At 43.4% G+C, this 19,375-nt stretch overlaps 1 protein-coding gene across 4 annotated transcripts in view; it reads right to left on the bottom strand.

Annotated features, from left to right (window-relative positions):
- Positions 1-318: 318 nt before the first annotated feature.
- Positions 319-19,375, bottom strand: part of shq1 (SHQ1, H/ACA ribonucleoprotein assembly factor) — a 96,938-nt gene continuing 77,881 nt past the window's right edge. For all 4 annotated transcript variants that reach the window (XM_008410596.2, XM_008410595.2, XM_008410597.2 and 1 more), the window contains one exon: positions 319-1,200. In XM_008410596.2, coding sequence (XP_008408818.1) covers positions 744-1,200 — 457 coding nt within the window. In that variant the 3' untranslated portion in view covers positions 319-743. The remainder of the gene's footprint in view (positions 1,201-19,375) is intronic.

Here is a 19,375-nt window from a genome sequence, read left to right as displayed (position 1 = left end):
GATAGTCAGACGAAACCAAATTTATGTTAAAATGGCTTGCCATAGAAGGACCCCCAGGCGGACCGACGCTGCTCTCACGGTTGCCCAGAGACGGACAATACGCAGCCACGGTGAGCTGCTATTAACCCGCGTCTTTTTAAAAGCCGATTACATGTTCTTAAAAGAAAAAAACGCTTTCAAAAATACAGACGTGAGTGAAAAGACGCATTATAAGCTGAACAATGTCAGGATGGATACTGTGTACATCGATAAACAAAAAAAAAAGAAAAAAAAAGTGTCTATTGTGGCGCAGTGTGCTGCTGTATGATAGACAGGACATTGAAATTCCAAAGTTCTTTATTAGAAGAATCCAAAATTCATCAAATCTGATATAACTTTGCATGAAGCTGATGAAGTACTAGATTGGATACATTTAGTATTGGCCGGACAAACCTTTACAAACACACATCAAATGTAAGTCATTATGAATTTCTTGTTTGAAGCATATAAAGTCCAACATTATATTTTTACTGCATTAAGTCAAATATGTATAGCAATAAAATATGAAAGAATTTAACAAAAATAACTTTTCTTTACAAGAACAGAACTAATTCATGAAGATTTGAAGCTCCATATGGTTTTGTATCTAGCTAATGAAGCCTTGGTCTGAATGAGGAGCAGGGGGGTTTTGCAAGGACTATCCTCTAATAGGACTCCACTACTACAGCTGCTGCTGCACAGATGGCTCTGCCTCCGCTGCAGCTTCACTCATCGGCGAACAACATCTCTCCTGCTCTAAAGGAGCAGGAATCTGCAGAGATCCTCAGCTCCTCTGTCATCTGTCTCCCCAGCTCCTGGATCAGCTGCCTGCTGCCCTGGGAGTCTGAACTCTCAACGCCTGCTTTCCTGTTTACTGATGGGGAAAGCGCAATGGAGGATAAGGCGGGGATGGGAGAGGAGGGGGAGGAGCTGGGCTCCGAGGGGATGTCTTTACATGTTTCTCCTCCTCCCTGCTTGGAGTCAGAGCAGACCTGTTCTTCAGCTTCAGACTCTTCGCTCTCGCTGGATGAATCACTGCTGCTGCTTTCTGTAGAAGACTGTTCTTCTTCCTCCACCACCATCCTTGCCGCACTCTCAAGTTCATCAAGCTCCAGCTCCAAATCTTTCTTCTGAAGCAAGGTGTGTTGCAGCATGCTGGCCAACTCCATCATCTTCTTGGAACTGAGATTACCAAGAAAAAGAGAGAAGTTTTAAAAGCAGAGTTTCTGCATTGACAACTCAGATTGAAAAGAGAAAGAGACATAGAACTACAAACTGATCGGTATTGCCGCCTCACTCGGAAAGAGGCATGGCGGTTGACTTATCGACCGGCTTGGCGCACTAAAGACATAGCCACAGGATAACCATCTACAAATCTAATACCCATTAAGCAAATCCCATTCTCGTATGAATGCAAAGTAGCCTGTGATTTGCAGAAGCGGTGGGGGGGCTCAATGAAATATGGAAATATGAATGTTTAATAATGTAAGAAGATGAGCTCTACTGATGCAAGGAGGCTCGGGACCTTTTCTTCCCCAAACCGCTGCTTTCCCGGCGAGAGGTGATAAGAGACTGGACGGGATTACACAGAGAGGCAGATCAACCCTGCCCCCCCCAATTCATCCTGCTCTGAAAAACACGTACACACATGTACCTCTAAGTACGGGGAGATTAAAGTAGATGTTCGGGGCTGTGAACAGAAAGAGACGGAACCAATCAGACTGGAGTTGTGGATACTGGCTCGTCAGACCTCTGCTAGGAATCTTGGTTTCACTTTTGATAGCTCTTTAAAGCTAGATAAACAAGTTAGCTCTGTCGTCAAATCAAGTTTTTATTACCTGTGGATTTTAGCAAAAGTTAAATCTTATTCTTGTTTTAAGGACTTTGAAGGACTTATCCAAACCTTCATTACAACTCGATTGGATTATTGCAATTCATTATATACAGGCATGGATAAATCACAGATGCAGTGACTTCAAATGATCCAGAACGCAGCGGCACAGCTTCTTACAGGAACCAGGAAGCGTGACCATATAAGGCCTTCACTGGCTGCCCGTCTTTTATCGAATAGATTTTCAGACTCTTTTATTAACTTATAAAGTCTTAAATGGGTTAGGCCCCCCATATCTTCGGGACCTTTTAAAATTTCAGTCTGTGTCCAGAACCCTATGATTAAACAATCGGCTATTACTGACAGTTCCTCTTGGACTCGACTTAAGAGGAAAGGAGATCGGACTTTTTCTGTAGTAGCTCCTATTCTATGGAACAATTTACCTTTCCAGATTAGATCTGCCAACAGCCTGGATCATTTTAAATCACTTCTGAAAACTCATTTTTATTCTTTGGCATTTATTTGAAGTAGTGTTTTGATACTCTGTTTTTATCAGTTTGTTATCGTCATTCCTGTACAGCACTTTGGTGCAGTTCTACACCTGTTTTTAAAGTGCTGTATAAATAAATTTGACATCGACATTGAGGCTGAGGGAATCACTTCATACCTTATGAAGGTCCTCAAAGGCCGCCATCCTGCACGTTTTAGTTCTCTCTCTGGTGGCAGTAACAACCTTTTCAGCATGTCAATGTTCTTCTTAGGCCTCTAACGACACATAATTTGATCCAGGTGTGTTAAACCAGGGAGAGAACTGAAACATGCAGGATGCCGGCCCTCGAGGACCCACTTTGGACACCCCTGGCTTACAAGATGCAATTCCCATATTTCAAAGTTTGGCGTTTGAGACAGTATTCACACAACTTGGACTGTTTAACATTTTTCTCATGCTACAATCACAAGTGTTGATGTATTTTATTTGTATGTTTGTGTGACAGAGCAAAATCGCACCTCCCCAAAGGAACCAGACTTTTTAGGCAAACAAACTAGAGACTGATTAAAGCGGACTACACAGAGATGGTGTAAATGAACCCTAATCAATCAAAGAAGAGCTTGTTGCAGTGTGTGCTTTCTGAGAATGCAGCTGGGATTGAGGTACAGGGGAGATGTGGCTTAGAACTCACTGGTTGCATATGCATGAGATACAGTGGATATAAAAAGTCTACACACCCCAGTTTAAATACCAGGGTTTTGTGATGTAAAAAATGACAGCAAGATATTTTCCCAACTTTTTCCACCTTTAATGTGACCTATAACATGTTCAATGCAATTGAAAAACAAACAGAAATCTTTCAGGGAGGTGAATAAAAATAAACGGAAAAAATTTGGTTGCATAAGTGTGCACACCCTTTTAGAACTGGGGGTGTGGCTGTGTTCAGATTTAACAAATTATATTCAAACTCATGTTAAATTTGAGTCAGCACACACCTCTCACCAATTAAAGTGCCTCTGATAAAGTTCAGCTGTTCAAGTAGGCTTGTCCTGACATTTTTGTAGCACATCATCCAGCACAAGCCATGGTCCATAAAGAGCTGCCACAGCATCAGAGGGATCTCATTATTCAAAGATATCAGTCAGGTGAAGGCTACAGAAGAATTTCCAATTCATTAAATATACCATGGAACACTGTGAAGACTGTCATCATCAAGTGGAGAAAACATGGCACAACAGTGACATTACCAAGAATAGGACGTCCGTCCAAAATTGATAAGACAAGAAGAAAACTGGTCAGGGAGGCTGCCAAGAGGCAGACAGCAACACTGCAAGAATTTTTCTCAAGTACTGGCTGTGCAGTACATGTGACAACTATCCCGTCTTCTTCATCTGTCTGGGCTTTGTGGTAGGGTGGCAAGACGGAAGCTTTATCTTACAAAGAAAAACATCAAAGCCCAGCTTAATTTTGCAAAAACACATCTGAAATCTCCCAAACACATGTGGAAAAAATGTGTTATGGTCTGATGAAACCAAGCTTGAACGTTTTGGACATAATTCCAAAAGACATATTTGACGCAAAAACAACACTGCTCATCACCAAAAGAACACCATACCTACAGCGAAGCATGGTGGTGGCAGCATCATGCTTTGGGGCTGTTTTTCTTCAGCTGGAACTGGGGCCTTAGTCAGGGTGGACTGACCACTCCCCTCTGCTGCACCTTTATGCGGCTTCTCTGCTTGTTAGTGATGAGGACCAGGTGGACTCAATCTGCTAGCAATCAGAGTGCAGGTACTTCTGGTGTGACTGACCTGTCACTCCTGTTCGAAAAAGTGCCACAGCATCAGAAGCAAACAGTGCTGGTAGCACATGTACATTCAGAACTGTGCAAAAGTCTACATACTGTAAAGGAATGCCGGTAAGCCTCACAATGCTGTTACTCACTTCCTGAATCTTATTGGAGCAGCACATGGACTCTGATTGAATGTTGTATCCAGAAATCTTGGGTCCCCTGACAAAAAATTAAATTTATCTGCTATCACTAGTAGCTATGCTTACTAAACTAAGCATTTACAACATGCTATGCTAGCTGCAGCATAGCACAGAGCAAGGGGGAGGAAGGATGAGCCATATGTTGACCATGACATTTTACTGAATCGACTGGAGAGTTGGGTCGGACTCTCCGGTCCAGTGCTCAACTGGTCTGAATCTTACATAAAGAACAGGGATTTCTTTGTTTCAATCGGAAACTTCTCATCAGAGAGGTCAAAGGTCACATGTGGAGTACCCCWAGGTTCAATCCTAGGACCCCTTCTTTTCAATATTTATATGCTCCCACTGGCTCAGGTTATAACAGGAAATAAGATCAGCTACCATAACTAYGCGGATGATACAYAGCTCTACATCAYGATGTCACCAGGTGACTCTGAACCCATCCAATCACTGAATAGATGCTTAGAACAGATCAATGTGTGGATGTGAMAAAACTTTCTCCAGCTCAACAGAAACAAAACTGAAGTTATTATCTTTGGACCTAAAGAGGAGCAAACTAGAATCAATGCACAGCTTCAGTTATTACAACTAAAAACCAGCGATCAGCCCGAAACCTGGGAGTAATGATGGACTCTGACCTGAACCTTCAGAGCCACATTAAGACAGTCACAAAGTCGGCCTTCTATCACCTGAAGAACATCTCCAGGATTAGAGGACTGATGTCTCAGCACGATCTAGAGAAACTCATCCATGTTTATCTTTAGCCGCATTGATTACTGCAACAGCGTCTTCACAGGTCTGACTAATTAATCAATCAAACAGCTGCAGCTGATCCAGAAGCTGCTGCTCGTGTTCTCACTAAAACCAGGAAGATAGAGACATAACACCAGTTTTAAAGTCCCTACACTGACTCCCTGTAGCTCAGAGAATAGACTTTAAAATACTGTTAGTTTATAAATCACTGAACGGTTTAGCACCACAATACATTAAAGATCTGTTATTGTTGTACCAACCGTCTAGACCCCTCAGATCTTCCTGGTTCTGGTCTGCTCTGCATCCCCAGAACCAGAACCAAACGAGGAGAAGCAGCATTCAGTTTCTATGCACCACAAATCTGGAACAAACTTCCAGAAAACTGTAAAACAGCTGAAACACTGGGTGCCTTTAAATCTCAACTTAAAACCCACCTGTTTAGAGTTGCTTATGGCTAAATTAGGGTTAGAGTGGGGTTTTGATGTCATCAATGTTTTTATCTTTACTTTTTATCTATTTATTAATTTCTTTTTATTCTTCTTTCTAATGATGTAAAAGTGGCGAGTGACTGAGGGTCATTGTGCGCACAGAAAAACCCTGTAAACCCTGTATTTATTGTTCTATTTCTATGAACAATAAATAAATTGTGGAGGGCTCCCTGTTGGTCAGGGCCCCTAGAATTGTCATCACTTTCCCCCCCTATACCGAGCCCCTCTGTTGTATCTAATAGTTTGAATCTTATTGAAGTCAAGCTAGTAAGTAAAAAAATAATATATTTGGTGTTTATTGGTTAAAGTAGAAAGTGAAAAAAATAACTAAAAAAGAAAAATAAGTAAATATTGGTCAGAATGTTTGACTATGAAAATATATATCCAAATGTTGATAAATATGCCTATTTATTTATTGGATGAGAATTTTACTATAAAATATTTGCTATTATATTTTGGAGTATAACTGGTTTAAAGGCATGGAAATTTGTTTGATTATTTCACAATGTATTTATCTTGTTAATTTCACAATGTAATAGATGTTTCTTTTTCTTTTGAGGTTTTTCACCTAAGTGGCTGAAAGGCTAAATCACTATGGTGACCATCATGCAAAAATAAAGACGGATCAGCTAAATTGAAGGCTCTGAGTGAAATCCAGTTAAAAGTTTCACTATAGAGACTATCCCTTTCAAGTGGGGAATCGCACAGTACAGCAAACCTGACGAAACTTAACAGTTCCAAATATCAGTCAGTGTTGGCACAAAACCTTCGGCCTTCTGTTAGAAAGCTGAAGATGAAGAGGAACTTCATCTTTCAGCATGACAATGACCCAAAGCACTCATCTAAATCAACAAAAGAATGGCTTCACCGGAATAAGATTAAGGCTGTGGAATGGCCCAGCCAGAGTCCAGACCTGAATCCCATCAAACATCTGTGGGGTGATCTGAAGATGGCTGTGCACAGGAGATGCCCTTGCAATTTATCAGATTTCTAGCGGTTTGGCAAAGAAGAGTGGGCAAATATTGCCACATCAAGATGTGCCACACTGATATGCTCCTACCCAAAAAGACTAAGTGCTATAATAAAAGCCAAAGGTGCTGCAACAAAGTATTAGTTTAAGGGTGTGCATATTTATGCAAACAGGTAAGTTTTTTAGTTTATATTTTCCTCCCTGAAAGATTTCTGTTTCTTAGTTGCATTGTATAGTTTATAGGTCACATTAAAAGTGGAAAAAGTTGTGAATATATTTGTCTTGCTGTCATTTTTTACATCACAAAAACTTGGTATTTAAACAGGGGTGTGTAGACTTTTTATATCCGCTGTACTTGTGTGGGAGATTTTCTCTTCATCTGACGATAAACCGGTTCTTTAAATGTGTCTACATCACACTGCTGATTAATGTATTTCTCAGATCAAATTTATATCCGTTGGAAAATTGGGTCCAATGATGTAATCAGCAACTAGAACACATTAAAGTTAATGGGGTCTTGTAAATGATTCCCTAAGACTGCATCTTGGATTGTCAGACCAAGACATACCTGGGGTCACATACGCATCAATTTCCAGGGTTGTTTTTATAAAAAAAACATTTGAAAGGAAAATCAACTTAACATCCACTTTCCAATAATGACATCTATCACACAGAATACCAACAAAAGACATAGAAGCTTGTGGTTGTGAGTAGAGGTGTGCCGATCGATCGGTCACCGATCATAATTGGGCTGATTTTTGTGAAAAAGTGCATGATTGGCGATCATTGGTTCTTGTTGCCGATACCGATCACCTGCATCTCATTTCGCAGCCTGCCTGTGCAGCTGGTCTCCTCTTTCCTTCACACTGCGCAAACGCGCAGCTACAAATCCTAAGCGATGTGGAACTATAACGCACTGAATGAATGGGGACGTTTGTGTGTTGCGGCAGAAAATTGAAGCACGTGGGGAGAAGCAGGTCAAAATGCATCAACACAACGAAGCTAATATGACATAAAAGCAATAAGCAATGCCATACTTGATGGGAGTTTGGCGACATCAAGGCTCACTGCAGTAAAAAAGACATATGGAGGATCAGATAGCAGGTGAAGCAGTGCACAGCTACAAACACTCACCTGGGTTAGCATGACGGTCAGAAATATAAACAAATAACCCGCAAAATTATTTAAGTCTTCGAGCTGCGATGTAAGACGCTGGTTCTGCTCTCGCTGTTGAACCGCTGCTACGYGCTACAGGTAGTAATATTTCACAGACGTAGCGCCGCTTCTGCTCCACCTGGTAGTGACTCTCACACCGAACTTCTGCTTAAAGCTGCAGCATCTAACTTAAAAAAATAAATTTTACATACGTATTAAAACTTTCGCTGTCCTAACATGAGACAAATAATCTCTAAAAAAATTATCGATCTCCTCCCAGTTCTGCATAATTACTCCGCTCAGTCAGAAACAGCCACTAAGAACTAGCAGTAATCAGCTAGCCGCCATGCTATCAGGAAGTTTTCATTCAGTAACTCAGGATTGTTTATTGTAATGGAACCTGCATTTGCCTTGAAGGTGAATTCCTTTTTCCACATAATGTAACCGGTAGTGTTTATAATAAAAAAAATAATAATTATGTGATCGGTATCTGTGATCGGCCCTCATGGGTGATCGGTATCGGCAGGAAAAAACCTGATCGGCACATCTCTAGTTGTGAGTGTGTGAAAACCTTGTGGAAGATCTCTCACTGGCTCTCCGGAGTGCGTAATTTTTGGCAGATAGAAAAAGGCTAACCAACCATGATCAAAACAAGTCATTAGTCTGAATAGATCCTGCGGAATGAAAGCTGGAAGCCAGCTGAAAAGACTGCAGTAAAGTCCAGCCTGACTGCAGTCCAGATAATAAAAGTCCTGACCACGAGTGACTCCAGGCTGCAGCCCTGCTTCCCCAGAGATTAGGATTAGAAGAATGCCCTCATTAGGTAGTACATTAAACAGCATTCTTGTCCTGTCACTTTGACTTTACAGTGGTGTCGCCGTGGATGATGCAGCAGACTGCTCTAGGTGTTAGACGTTGTGCTGTTGATGATTGTCCTCCTGCATGGGCCATCTTTTTGTAAAGGCATTACCTTTGTGTGGAGGATCCCGCCTGCACATTATTTACGCTGGGAAAGTCCACTGAGCTGCCAAAACCTAAAGTGATTGCAATTTGTCCCCTGGTATGGTTAGCACATGTGTACCGCCCCCATTGCCATGGTGATAACTGAAGGGGAGACCTCTGTGGATCACCACCATTCAGGATGTGTCCATTCAAGATTAGAGAAAGTGTGCGAGAGCAGAGCTAGAGTGTGAGTATGTATGTGTGCATGTGTGTGGAGGGGCCACTGTTCTTTTGCCATTCATATGCACACACACTCTACCCCTCCCTCTCTGGCTCAATTAAACCACTGCTGAGCGCCAGGGTGGCTCCTCATTTTGATGCAGTCCTAATGAGAGCCCTGTTCTGGTGAATGGTGTTTGTGGAGACTGCACATTCATTTAAGGCCTAAGGAGGGGCAGCATAAGCAAATCTTATTCTACCTCTGTATCTATTGCACACAAATTCCATTTTGAAGTGTGAGAAAGGAGAAGAAAACAAACATGCAATGGAGGGCTGTGGGCCGGAACACTCTCCGTTCTTGCACACACTAACACACTGAAAATGTGTCAGAAAAATCTGAAGACAATTTGGATGTTTAGAAGCTCATGACAGACTTCTACAAAAGTATTTGAGCCATTCTGATTTCTACTGGTGTATATGCAGATGATATGTTTAAGATTTCAGGCCTCAGGCATACTTCATTCCATTCAGTTCATGCGCCTCGAAGCAGACTTAAAGCGGATATCTGCTGGACAGGTCCGCACAGAGGTACATTTTTATGACTGCATACGCAATAAACTGTCCAACAAGAAAAAGTGTTGACATTAAATACTTTTGTATGCAACATCGAGTTGATAATGTTGACAGCTGGAGCAACCGGTTACAAGAATGTGCAGCATGACTGCCCTTCTGTGCTGCACTAACAGGTGTGTGATTTCTAACCTGCTGGAGAAGAAATGGGGCCAGGCACCCAACTTGGATTGTGGGGAATTTGTCATGATAACTGTAGAAAATTAGTTCACACAAAAATAAAATCAACTGTTTGACATGGAATCTGCACAGTTCACAGAATTCACACAGTACACTTGAGTAACATCGTCAAACATTTCAGACACAAAAAGTCTGAAATGTAGTCATATTGGAAAGCACCAATTAGAATGCAATAATTGTTGGAAAATATATTCCAGGTGTTTTGAACTTGCATTTTCCATGCTAATGTAACTTTTAGCTAGTTGTATAGTTCACAGTAGCAGATGTTCACAGAAATGACACTGTCCAAAATACTAAAGGTCCCAGAGTGATGGAAGAACATGTGAGAGAGAAGTAAGGGTTTTGTCGCCACAATGGCTCTCTTTAGCACAAAAATGGAACACCATGCATTCTTTTAATGTTACTTTCATTCATTACATATATTTGTAAATTTTCAATTTAATCTTCGTAGTAGGTCAAAGATGGCTCTTAACATCTTACACTGCTGCTTTCTGTTTACTCTGAACTAGTCTGACAAGCATCAAAATCTCATTTCAAACTGATGCCCAAAAAACAGGTTTCCCTAGTCTTTTTCATGTCAAATTTTCAGTTTTTAAAACTCAAATTATAATTGTCCTTTGGAGGACAGGTATTTCTTCAAAACTCAGGATTCAGTGTAAAATATACCAAAAAAAAAAAAGAAATTTGAGGAATGGAAGGACTGACAAATGGAACAACAGATGGATGTCATATGGACAAACAGATGGATGAAACCCCGTAAAATTAATTTGCAACTTTACTGCCCACCATATCTGGAATTTCCTACACAACCTGGGTATCAACTGATAAAAACACCAGGAATGCCAACAGTAGGACAGAAAAACACTCCACCTCCAGTTCCTTAGCTGTCTTTAGAACTGATTCACAACGTGTAAACAAAAATTCCTCCATTCTCTGGAGACAGAGAAAATCCCTGCATCCGAGAATCTTAAACCCCTGTCGTGTAGGATTGTGTTTTCAAAGAGCCAACGGGAGGGGGAGGGTACACTGAAATATAACCGCAACCTTTGCTGATGAGGACGACGAGTGAGGGAGCCAATAAAATTCCTTTTTAGATACCTGGCACCAAGAAGCCTTTGTGGGAGCATTCTGCAGTGACGCTGGGCCAGAGAGGCCTCCTGCAGTAGGGCCACTTCAGTCACTGCCCTGTATTCCCTTTCCCCCCGTGGGAAGTCATTATTGAGATGGCGATGGAGAAGGGGGGGTGCTTGTTTTCGCTCCCCTCCCTCATTCTGTGGTGGGAGAAGCTCTGTTTGTGGTGGATACAAAGGCTACGTCCAGAAGGAGCGACGGATAATGTTGTACACAATCCAGTCATTACCACACTGCTGTTGTGGCTTGCCTTCATTAAACCGTGGAAGGGAGACTTTTTTATTTCTCCAAGGTTGGAAAACTTCTGCCGAGACAAAGATGCCTCCATTTACCAAAGTATTTGGCGAGAAAGGGCAGAGAGAGCATCTCTGCGTATGTGCACCGCCTGTATCTGTGAAGCCAAGTTAAATTACAGTCTTGGGTTTCTCTCATCCAGCTCATGTGTGCTCAGAGAGTGGCTCATTCAGTGAGCCCATGGTCTTGAAGAATATGTCAGGTAAAGCTTGTCCTGAGATGTAGAAATCTGGGTAATAGAAGCACTGGAATCCCTTGGAGAGTCTTGTGGAGGCTTCATTCACTAGCTCAATGATGGAGGGGGGGGGGATAAAAGCTGACAGCAAAAAGATGCAATCCTTCACTGAGACTAAACACCAGAATGGCCCCCCCAGACACTGATAAGTATTGCAAATATAAGAAACACAGATGACTTTATCCAATAAGACATTGTTCAAGTTTGGTCTCACAGCTGCCTATATGAGATAATGAGACGGGGATGTCCGATGCCAGTCTGAGGTGGTGTTATGTGGAAGGATAATGGATTTGACTTTGGGAATCAAACTGTGGTCCCCGGACCACTAGAGGTCCGCGGGTGCCCCCCAGTGGTTCGCGAGGTACTGCATGAAAACAGATGTTTTATTTGCCTTGATGTGAGCTCAAAGTGCGACGCTACAGGATTGTGTTAAAAATAATGATGTTAAAACTGGGTTACTCTAAAGAAAATCTGCAGATACCAGTGGAAAGAAAATAACTCCAGGAAAATAACTCAGATGAAGCTGAGTCATTACTGCTGAGAGTTGATGTGTCGTTAACTAGCAATTGGATTCCTTCGAACGGTTAGCGGTATGAATCGCTCCAGTTAGTCAGAACTGTTCTTTGTTTTTTATGACTTTGCTTGGTAATGACTGACGCTCTGCTTTTAGGTCATCAGTTATTGTTATTTTTATTTCATTAAAAATATATTAAAATAAATACAATAAATAAATACAATTAATAGAAATGGGTTAATTATTTTTATATTTAATGGCGCAGAAAAGGATTTTTGTTTCTGTAAAAGAAACTCAAATCTATTTTTCTTTAATCATGCTTCTAAATCACAAATAGTCCTAAATGTTATGAATGCACACAACACTTGGTAGTACAGAAAAACTTATTTTTTTATTTCTATGTGTTTGGCATCATTGGAAAGCTTTAACTCTACACTTTCAGAGTCTGTAAATAACTCAAAATACCCAAGTAGACCTGTTCATGGCCTTGATGTGGCCAGTCACATTTACCAAGCAGCACCACTTTTCTAATTACGATGAAGAAAAAAAACAACAATACATGAGTTAAGAGACCAATATTTACATTTCAGGTTGCATTATATATTAAGATGTGTTATTGCGGGGGCAATTTCAGGTTAGGTGGTCCATGACTGGTAAATGGGTTAAGTGGTCCTCAGCCTGAATAAGTTTGTGAAACACTGTCCTAAAACATTTCACCAGGTTGAGGTATACAGCCAGGTATACATTCTTTGTTCCATTTTTTTTTATAGATCATGCATTATACGAAGAGATATAGATTCACAGCCTTGTAGATCCTCCATGTTACTTTACAGTTGGCATAAGGTGCTTTTCCATATATTCAAATGAAAAAAAAAAAATTCCCCTGGGAGTTTTCCCAAGATGCCACTCTTTGCTGTGATAGAAACGACCATATCCATTCCACGTGTGTCCTGCAGATGGATTGGATAAAAACTGGTCATCTGACATAGCAGGTAATGACAAAAATTGGTTTTAAAAAATAAGCCAATTTGGGGGAGTAGGTATGTGGAGGGGTGCTGCAAACAAAACTTCATTACAACCAATACTGCTGAGATCACTTCTTAGACATTAGGAGGCTGTGGTGGGCACAATTCCTCTAATGCACTCATAGCTAATCTTTCTAATTGGCACTTTTTCGCTTTTGCTAACTTTGTGCACCAAGGTAATTTTCCCTGTTCTGTAAACTTTCTGTTGAATAAAGCTCAACATCTGTGTTGAAGTTTTAGTTATATACTATTAAGAATTCTACAGGTAGATAGATATTTACATTCATGCTCTTATTTTGAAGAGGATGATGGCTGTTTATGGAGCAGTTCCATTTTCCTCTCATGTTCCTTCTTTTGTTCGAACAAGCATACAAGAACAAAATATCTAAGGGCATAATGTAACTAGTAAATTATAACATCAAATATAAATTGGTGCTTGAGAATTGTAGTCTTCCAAGGGAAGAAATAATTTTAATTGAAGTAATGTTTATCATTAGAGCTGTTGGGTTAGCACAACATACATTTTAGTGGTAAAATGAGAACAGAATTATTGACTGAGGATTTTGTTAAGTAAAACTCATCCCATCCATTTTTTTCTGATTAAGAAACACTTCATTTTTGTATTACAGTATACTGATATTTAATTCAAACATTGAAAAGATTTGGCTCTTTTCGGTTTCAAGCCTGTGATTTTTCTATAAATCATGGAGATTCCTAGTTTTATAGGGCTCTATCTCAGCCTGTGAAGCCACAATGACAAGAAAAAAAACAACACACATAATCAGTTGTATTAACTTTAGTGCTCTCCAAACACGAGGGGAACAAATTATGCAGGCGCAGCTGTCTGTTTAAAATGAGCATGTGTATTCAAGACAAAATCTGGAGTGGCCCCATGCTGAGAGGAAATCTGCACTACTTATCCCTGTTAGATTAGTGACATTTGTGTCTTTGTTCTTCCCAGCGGGACCCATCAGGATCTCCATCACTGCTCAGATAGAGCAGCTCCTTTATCTGTTTTAAAGCATCCAGGATGACGATTTGACAGCTGAGTGATGCAGCCCAGAGCTGCTCATTTTTAACAAAGATCTTGATGTCACGCTATGTATGACGCCTGGGCTGGATCCCACTCTTTGAAGGAGGATTTAATTTCTTGGCTGAACCTTCAGGATAAGCCCCAAACAGAACATCTGTGTTGTTCAGGTTTTACATCTGTGACTCACCATGACAGAGTCTGTAGAGATAGGTTGTTTACAGAGACGTAGCCTGTAAATTTACTTACTGTCAAATTTAAGAAACACATCATATCTGACTACAAGAAATACCATACTAAAATTATTCACACCCCACTGAGTGTTTTAGCTATTTTATTATGTTACAAGCATTAACTAAAAACTTGACCTCACGGAAAAGTAGCGATTATTTTACCAGAACCACAAATAGTTGAAACCATAAGTTTACATACAAGTAATGAGGAGAATAAAAAAATCTCATACACCTTTTTCTATGTCACAGTCCATAGTTAAAACTTTTATTGATGTTTTCTAAATCAGAAGTTTACATAAATTTCTACTGTATTTGGTATCATTACCTTTGAACTGAATGACTTGGGTCAAACATTTTGGGTTTTCTTCCAAAGGTTTCTCACAATACGTTGCTGGAGTTCTGGTCCATTCCTCTGGGTTTCTCACTATACTTTGGAACTATATAAAAGTCTGGTTTCAACTGTGCTCGTAGAGCTCTCTCATCTGTAGGGTGCTGGGGCAGCAGGCAGAAGGTGGAGGACACCAACAGACTGAACAGACTGATCCACAAGGCCAGCGAGCATCTTCAGCCATTTTTACTTAAATGCACCACAGAAAATCATTTCTGCCTGTGGCCATCAGACTTACAATGCCCAACTGAGTAATTTACATCAAATTTTCTCACAAGGTTTTCAATGGGGTTCAATATAGTATCCATCCATCAATTTTCTGCCGCTTATCCGGGGTAAGCAGCTTCAGAAGGGAGGCCCAGACTTCCCTCTCCCCAAGGCGTTCCCAGGCCAGCCGAGAGACATAGTCCCTCCAGCGTGTCCTGGGTCTTCCCCGAGGCCTCCTCCCGGTGGGACGTGCCCGGAACACCTCACCAGGGAGGCGCACAGGAGGCATCCTTACCAGATGCCCGAGCCACCTCAACTGGCTCCTCTCGACTTGGAGCAGCAGCGGCTCTACTCTGAGTCCCTCCTGGATGACCGAGCTTCTCTCTCTAAGGGAGAGCCCAGCCACCCTGCGGAGGAAACCCATTTCGTCCGCTTGCATCTGTCATCTCGTTCTTTTGGTCATGACCCAAAGCTCATGACCATAGATGAGGGTGGGAACGTAGATCGACCGGTAAATCGAGAACTTCGCTTTTTGACTCAGCTCTCTCTTCACCACGACGGACCGGTACAGCGCCCGCTTCACGGCAGACGCTGCTCCAATCCGCCTGTCGATTTTCCGCTCCCTTCTTCCCTCATTCGTGAACAAGATCCCCAGATACTTAAACTCCTCCACTTGAGGCAGGACGACCCCCCTGACCCGGAGAAGGCACTCTACCCTTTTCCGGCTCAAGACCATGGCCTAGGATTTGGAGGCACTGAGCCTCATCCCGGCCGCTTCACACTTGGCTTCAAACCGTTCCAGCGAGAACTGCAGATCACGATTTGATGAAGCCAACAGGACCACATCATCTGCAAAAAGCAAAGATGCAATCCTAAGGCCACCAAAACTGATCCCCTCAACACCTCAGCTGTGCCTAGAAATGTTGTCCATGAACGTAATGAACAGAATCGGTGATAAAGGGCAGCCTTGGCAGAGTCCAACTCTCACCGGAAACAAGCCCAACTTACTGCCGGCAATGCGGACAATACTCTTGACACCGGTCATACAGGGACCTGACAGCCCGTATCAAAGGGCCCGGTACCCCATACTCCTGGCGAACCCCCCACAAGGCCCTCTGGGGACACGGTCGAACGCCTTCTCCAAGTCCAGGACGCTGCTGAGGGTGTAGAGCTGATCCAGTGTTCCACGACCAAGACAAAAACCACACTGCTCTTTCTGAATCCGAGGTTCGACTATCCGACAAACCCTCCTCTCCAGGACCCCTGAATAGACCTTACCAGGGAGGCTTAAGAGTGTGACCCCCCTGTAATTGGAGCACACCCTCCGGTCCCCCTTTTTAAACCGGGGGACCACCACCCCAGTCTGCCAATCMWGGGGAACTGCCCCCGATGTCCATGCGATATTGCAGAGTCGCATGAGCCAACACAACCCTGCAACATCTAGAGCCTTAAGGAACTCCGGGYGGATCTCATCCACCCCCGGGGCCCTGCCACTGAGGAGCTTTTTGACCACCTCCGCGACCTCGTCCCCAGAGATTGGAGAGCCCAACCCAGAGTCCCCAGGCTCAGGTTCCTCAACAGAAGGAAGCTGAGCCTGGGGGGATTGAGGAGCCTGGTGGGATTGAGGAGGTCTTCGAAGTATTCTGCCCCACCGGTCCACAACGTCCCGAGTTGAGGTCAGCAGCGCACCATCCCCACCATAAACAGTGTTAGTGCTGCACTGCTTCCCCCTCCTGAGACGCCGGATGGTGGACCAGAATCGCCTCRAAGCCRTACGGAAGTCTTTCTCCATGGCCTCTCCAAACTCCTCCCACACCCGAGTTTTTGCCTCAGCAACCACCCGAGCCACATGCCGCTTTGCCTGCCGGTACCCATCAGCTGCTTCTGGAGTCCCACAAGTCAAAAAGGCCTGATAGGACTCCTTCTTCAGCTTGACAGCATCCCTCACCGAAGGTATCCACCAATGGGTTCGAGGGTTGCCGCCGCAACAGGCACCAACAACCTTGCGGCTGCAGCTCTGATAAGCCACCTCGGCAATGGAGGTACGGAACATGGTCCACTCAGACTCGATGTCCCCTACGTCCCCCGGAACGTTTTCGAAGTTCTGTTGGAGATGGGAGTTAAAGCTCTGTCTCACAGGGGACTCCGCCAAACGTTCCCAGCAGACCCTCAGTACACGTTTGGGCCTGCCAGGTCTGACCGGCTTCCTTCCCCACCACTGGAGCCAACTCACCACCAGGTAGTGGTCAGTGGACAGCTCCGCACCTCTCTTCACTAGATCCGATGAAACAATGACAAAATCGATCATCGAMCTGCGGCCTAGGGTGTCCTGCTGCCAAGTGCACATATGGACACCCTTATGCTTGAACATGGTGTTCGTGATGGACAATCCGTGACGAGCACASAAGTCCAACAACAGAACACCACTCGAGTTCAGATCAAGGGGGCCGTTCCTCCCAACCATGCCCCTTCCAGGTCTCACTGTCATTGCCCACATGAGCGTTGAAGTCCCCCAGTAGAACAAGCGAGTCCCCAGGAGGGACACTCTCCAGTACCCCCTCTGAGGACTCCAAGAAGGGTGGGTAATCTGAACTGCTGTTCGGCCCGTAAGCACAGACAACAGTCAGAACCCATCTCCCCACCCGTAGGCGGAGGGAGGCTACCCTCTCATTCACCGGGATAAACCCCAACGTACAGGCGCCCAGATGGGGGGCAACAAGTATGCCCACTCTTGCCCGGCGCCTCTCACCTTGGGCAACTCCAGAGTGGAAGTACGTCCAGCCCCTCTCAAGGAGACTGGTTCCAGAACCAGAGCCATGCGTCGAGGTGAGGCCCACTATTTCTAGCAGGAACCTCTCAGCCTCGCACACTAGCTCCAGTTCCTTCCCCACCAGAGAGGTGACGTTCCACGTCCCAAGAGCCAGCTTCTGCAGCCGAGGATCAGACCCCCAGGGTCCCCTCCCTCGGCTGCCGCCCGTAACACATTGCACCCGACCCCTTTGTCCCCTCCGACAGGTGGTGAGCCCATTGGAAGGTTCAATATAGTAGTCTCTTAATTTTTTTCCGGAGATAAAATATACATTTTATCGCTTATATTAATACTTCACACCTTTGGTGGAATAGCAAATCCCCAGCAATATCAATAAAGTATATTCTACTCTACTCTACTGTCCTCTTTGTTGTGCAGAATCTCTGCAGGGGAACATTTGGCCATGAAAATTTCATCCTGGAACTAATGAATTGAAGACGCACTTAGTGTATTTGGAGTCTTGAGATAATGCTGATGTAAGTATGTGTTATGTGATTTGGGCACGTTCTAATTACTTTTCTCTATTTTTCTAGATTGTTTTGTTGATAGACTTTAGTTGAATGACTTTGTTTTTTCTTAATATTTTGGAGTTTGGATAATCTCTTATTTTTGGTAATTAATTTGATTGTGTTAATTTGTGGCGCTGTTGGTCCACCTACAAGTAGGCTGGGTTTCGACGTGTGTGGGAGACCTGTCCTTCCACTCGCTTCCACTTGCTCCACCACCACCGGGGATGTGTCCCGACACGTCTCCAGTAGCTGTAGGCCGCAGCTGACGTCTCCAGCCTGTTGTACCGTTTTGTTCTTTATGATCAACTCACCAGGTCCAACTTTCTGTTAATAATTTTGGGGTTTTGTTTTTTTCTCTTTTTTGGGACATGGGGGACTGAGGGTATTTAAGTCTCTCTTTTTTCCTCTTCACGGAAAATCAAAGCGGCTGAACCAAAAGAAAAGTTCAAGAGAGTTTTAAAATAAAATAATTTTTGAACCCTCATTCTTGCCTCTGTGTCCTCAAATATGTTGTGTCCTTTTTGGAAGTAACAGTATGATCAAACTAGTTAATCAGCAGGAAGTCTGAAGGGAAACTGAGCTCTGTAGCAAAAAAGAAGAAGACAAACCGAACAGCAAAAATAAGAGTTGGTGTGCAACATAACTTGCTAAGAGGTCACACAGTCAAGTGCTGCTCTCACTCACTGTGTAAGGGTAAGGAAGATGATTTAAGACCCTGTGGCCTTAAATCATGATTACGTCTTTGCAAGGCAGTAAATCTGAGACAGACATCCTGGCAGTCGGTGGAACTTTAGAAGAAGTGCCCGTGGGATGGCTGGGAGATTAGATAAATCAAGCTGCTCCCACAGTGAGTGTACATCCATTAATCGCATATCCATCATGTGATGATGATCACTTCTGCTTTGTAGGTGACGAGCAATGACTGGATAGTGTCAAAGAGCAGTGGAGTTTGAAGACTGCTGAGCCCTTGGTGACGACTGAGGATCTGCATCTTCACATCCCAGGCTGCTGAGCCCTTGGTGACGACTGAGGATCTGCATCTTCACATCCCAGACTGCTGAGGCCTTGGTGACAACTGAGAATCTGCATCTTCACATCCCAGACTGCTGAGGCCTTGGTGACGACTGAGGATCTGCATCTTCACATCCCAGACTGCTGAGGCCTTGGTGACGATGGAGGATCTTCACATCCCAGACTGCCATCTTCTCTTTCCAGGGGATGAGGACGTAGACCTGCAGGAGGGTGTTGGGTTCCCAGCATGTGAAAGGTCTGACCTCGCGGAGGGGGTGTCGAGAAAAGTCGAGCTCATCCCACTTCCCCATGCTGGAGATT

The sequence above is a fragment of the Poecilia reticulata genome, linkage group LG5, assembly GCF_000633615.1.
Source record: "Poecilia reticulata strain Guanapo linkage group LG5, Guppy_female_1.0+MT, whole genome shotgun sequence".
NCBI lineage: Eukaryota > Metazoa > Chordata > Actinopteri > Cyprinodontiformes > Poeciliidae > Poecilia > Poecilia reticulata.
This window is presented reverse-complemented; position numbering and strand designations above follow the sequence as displayed.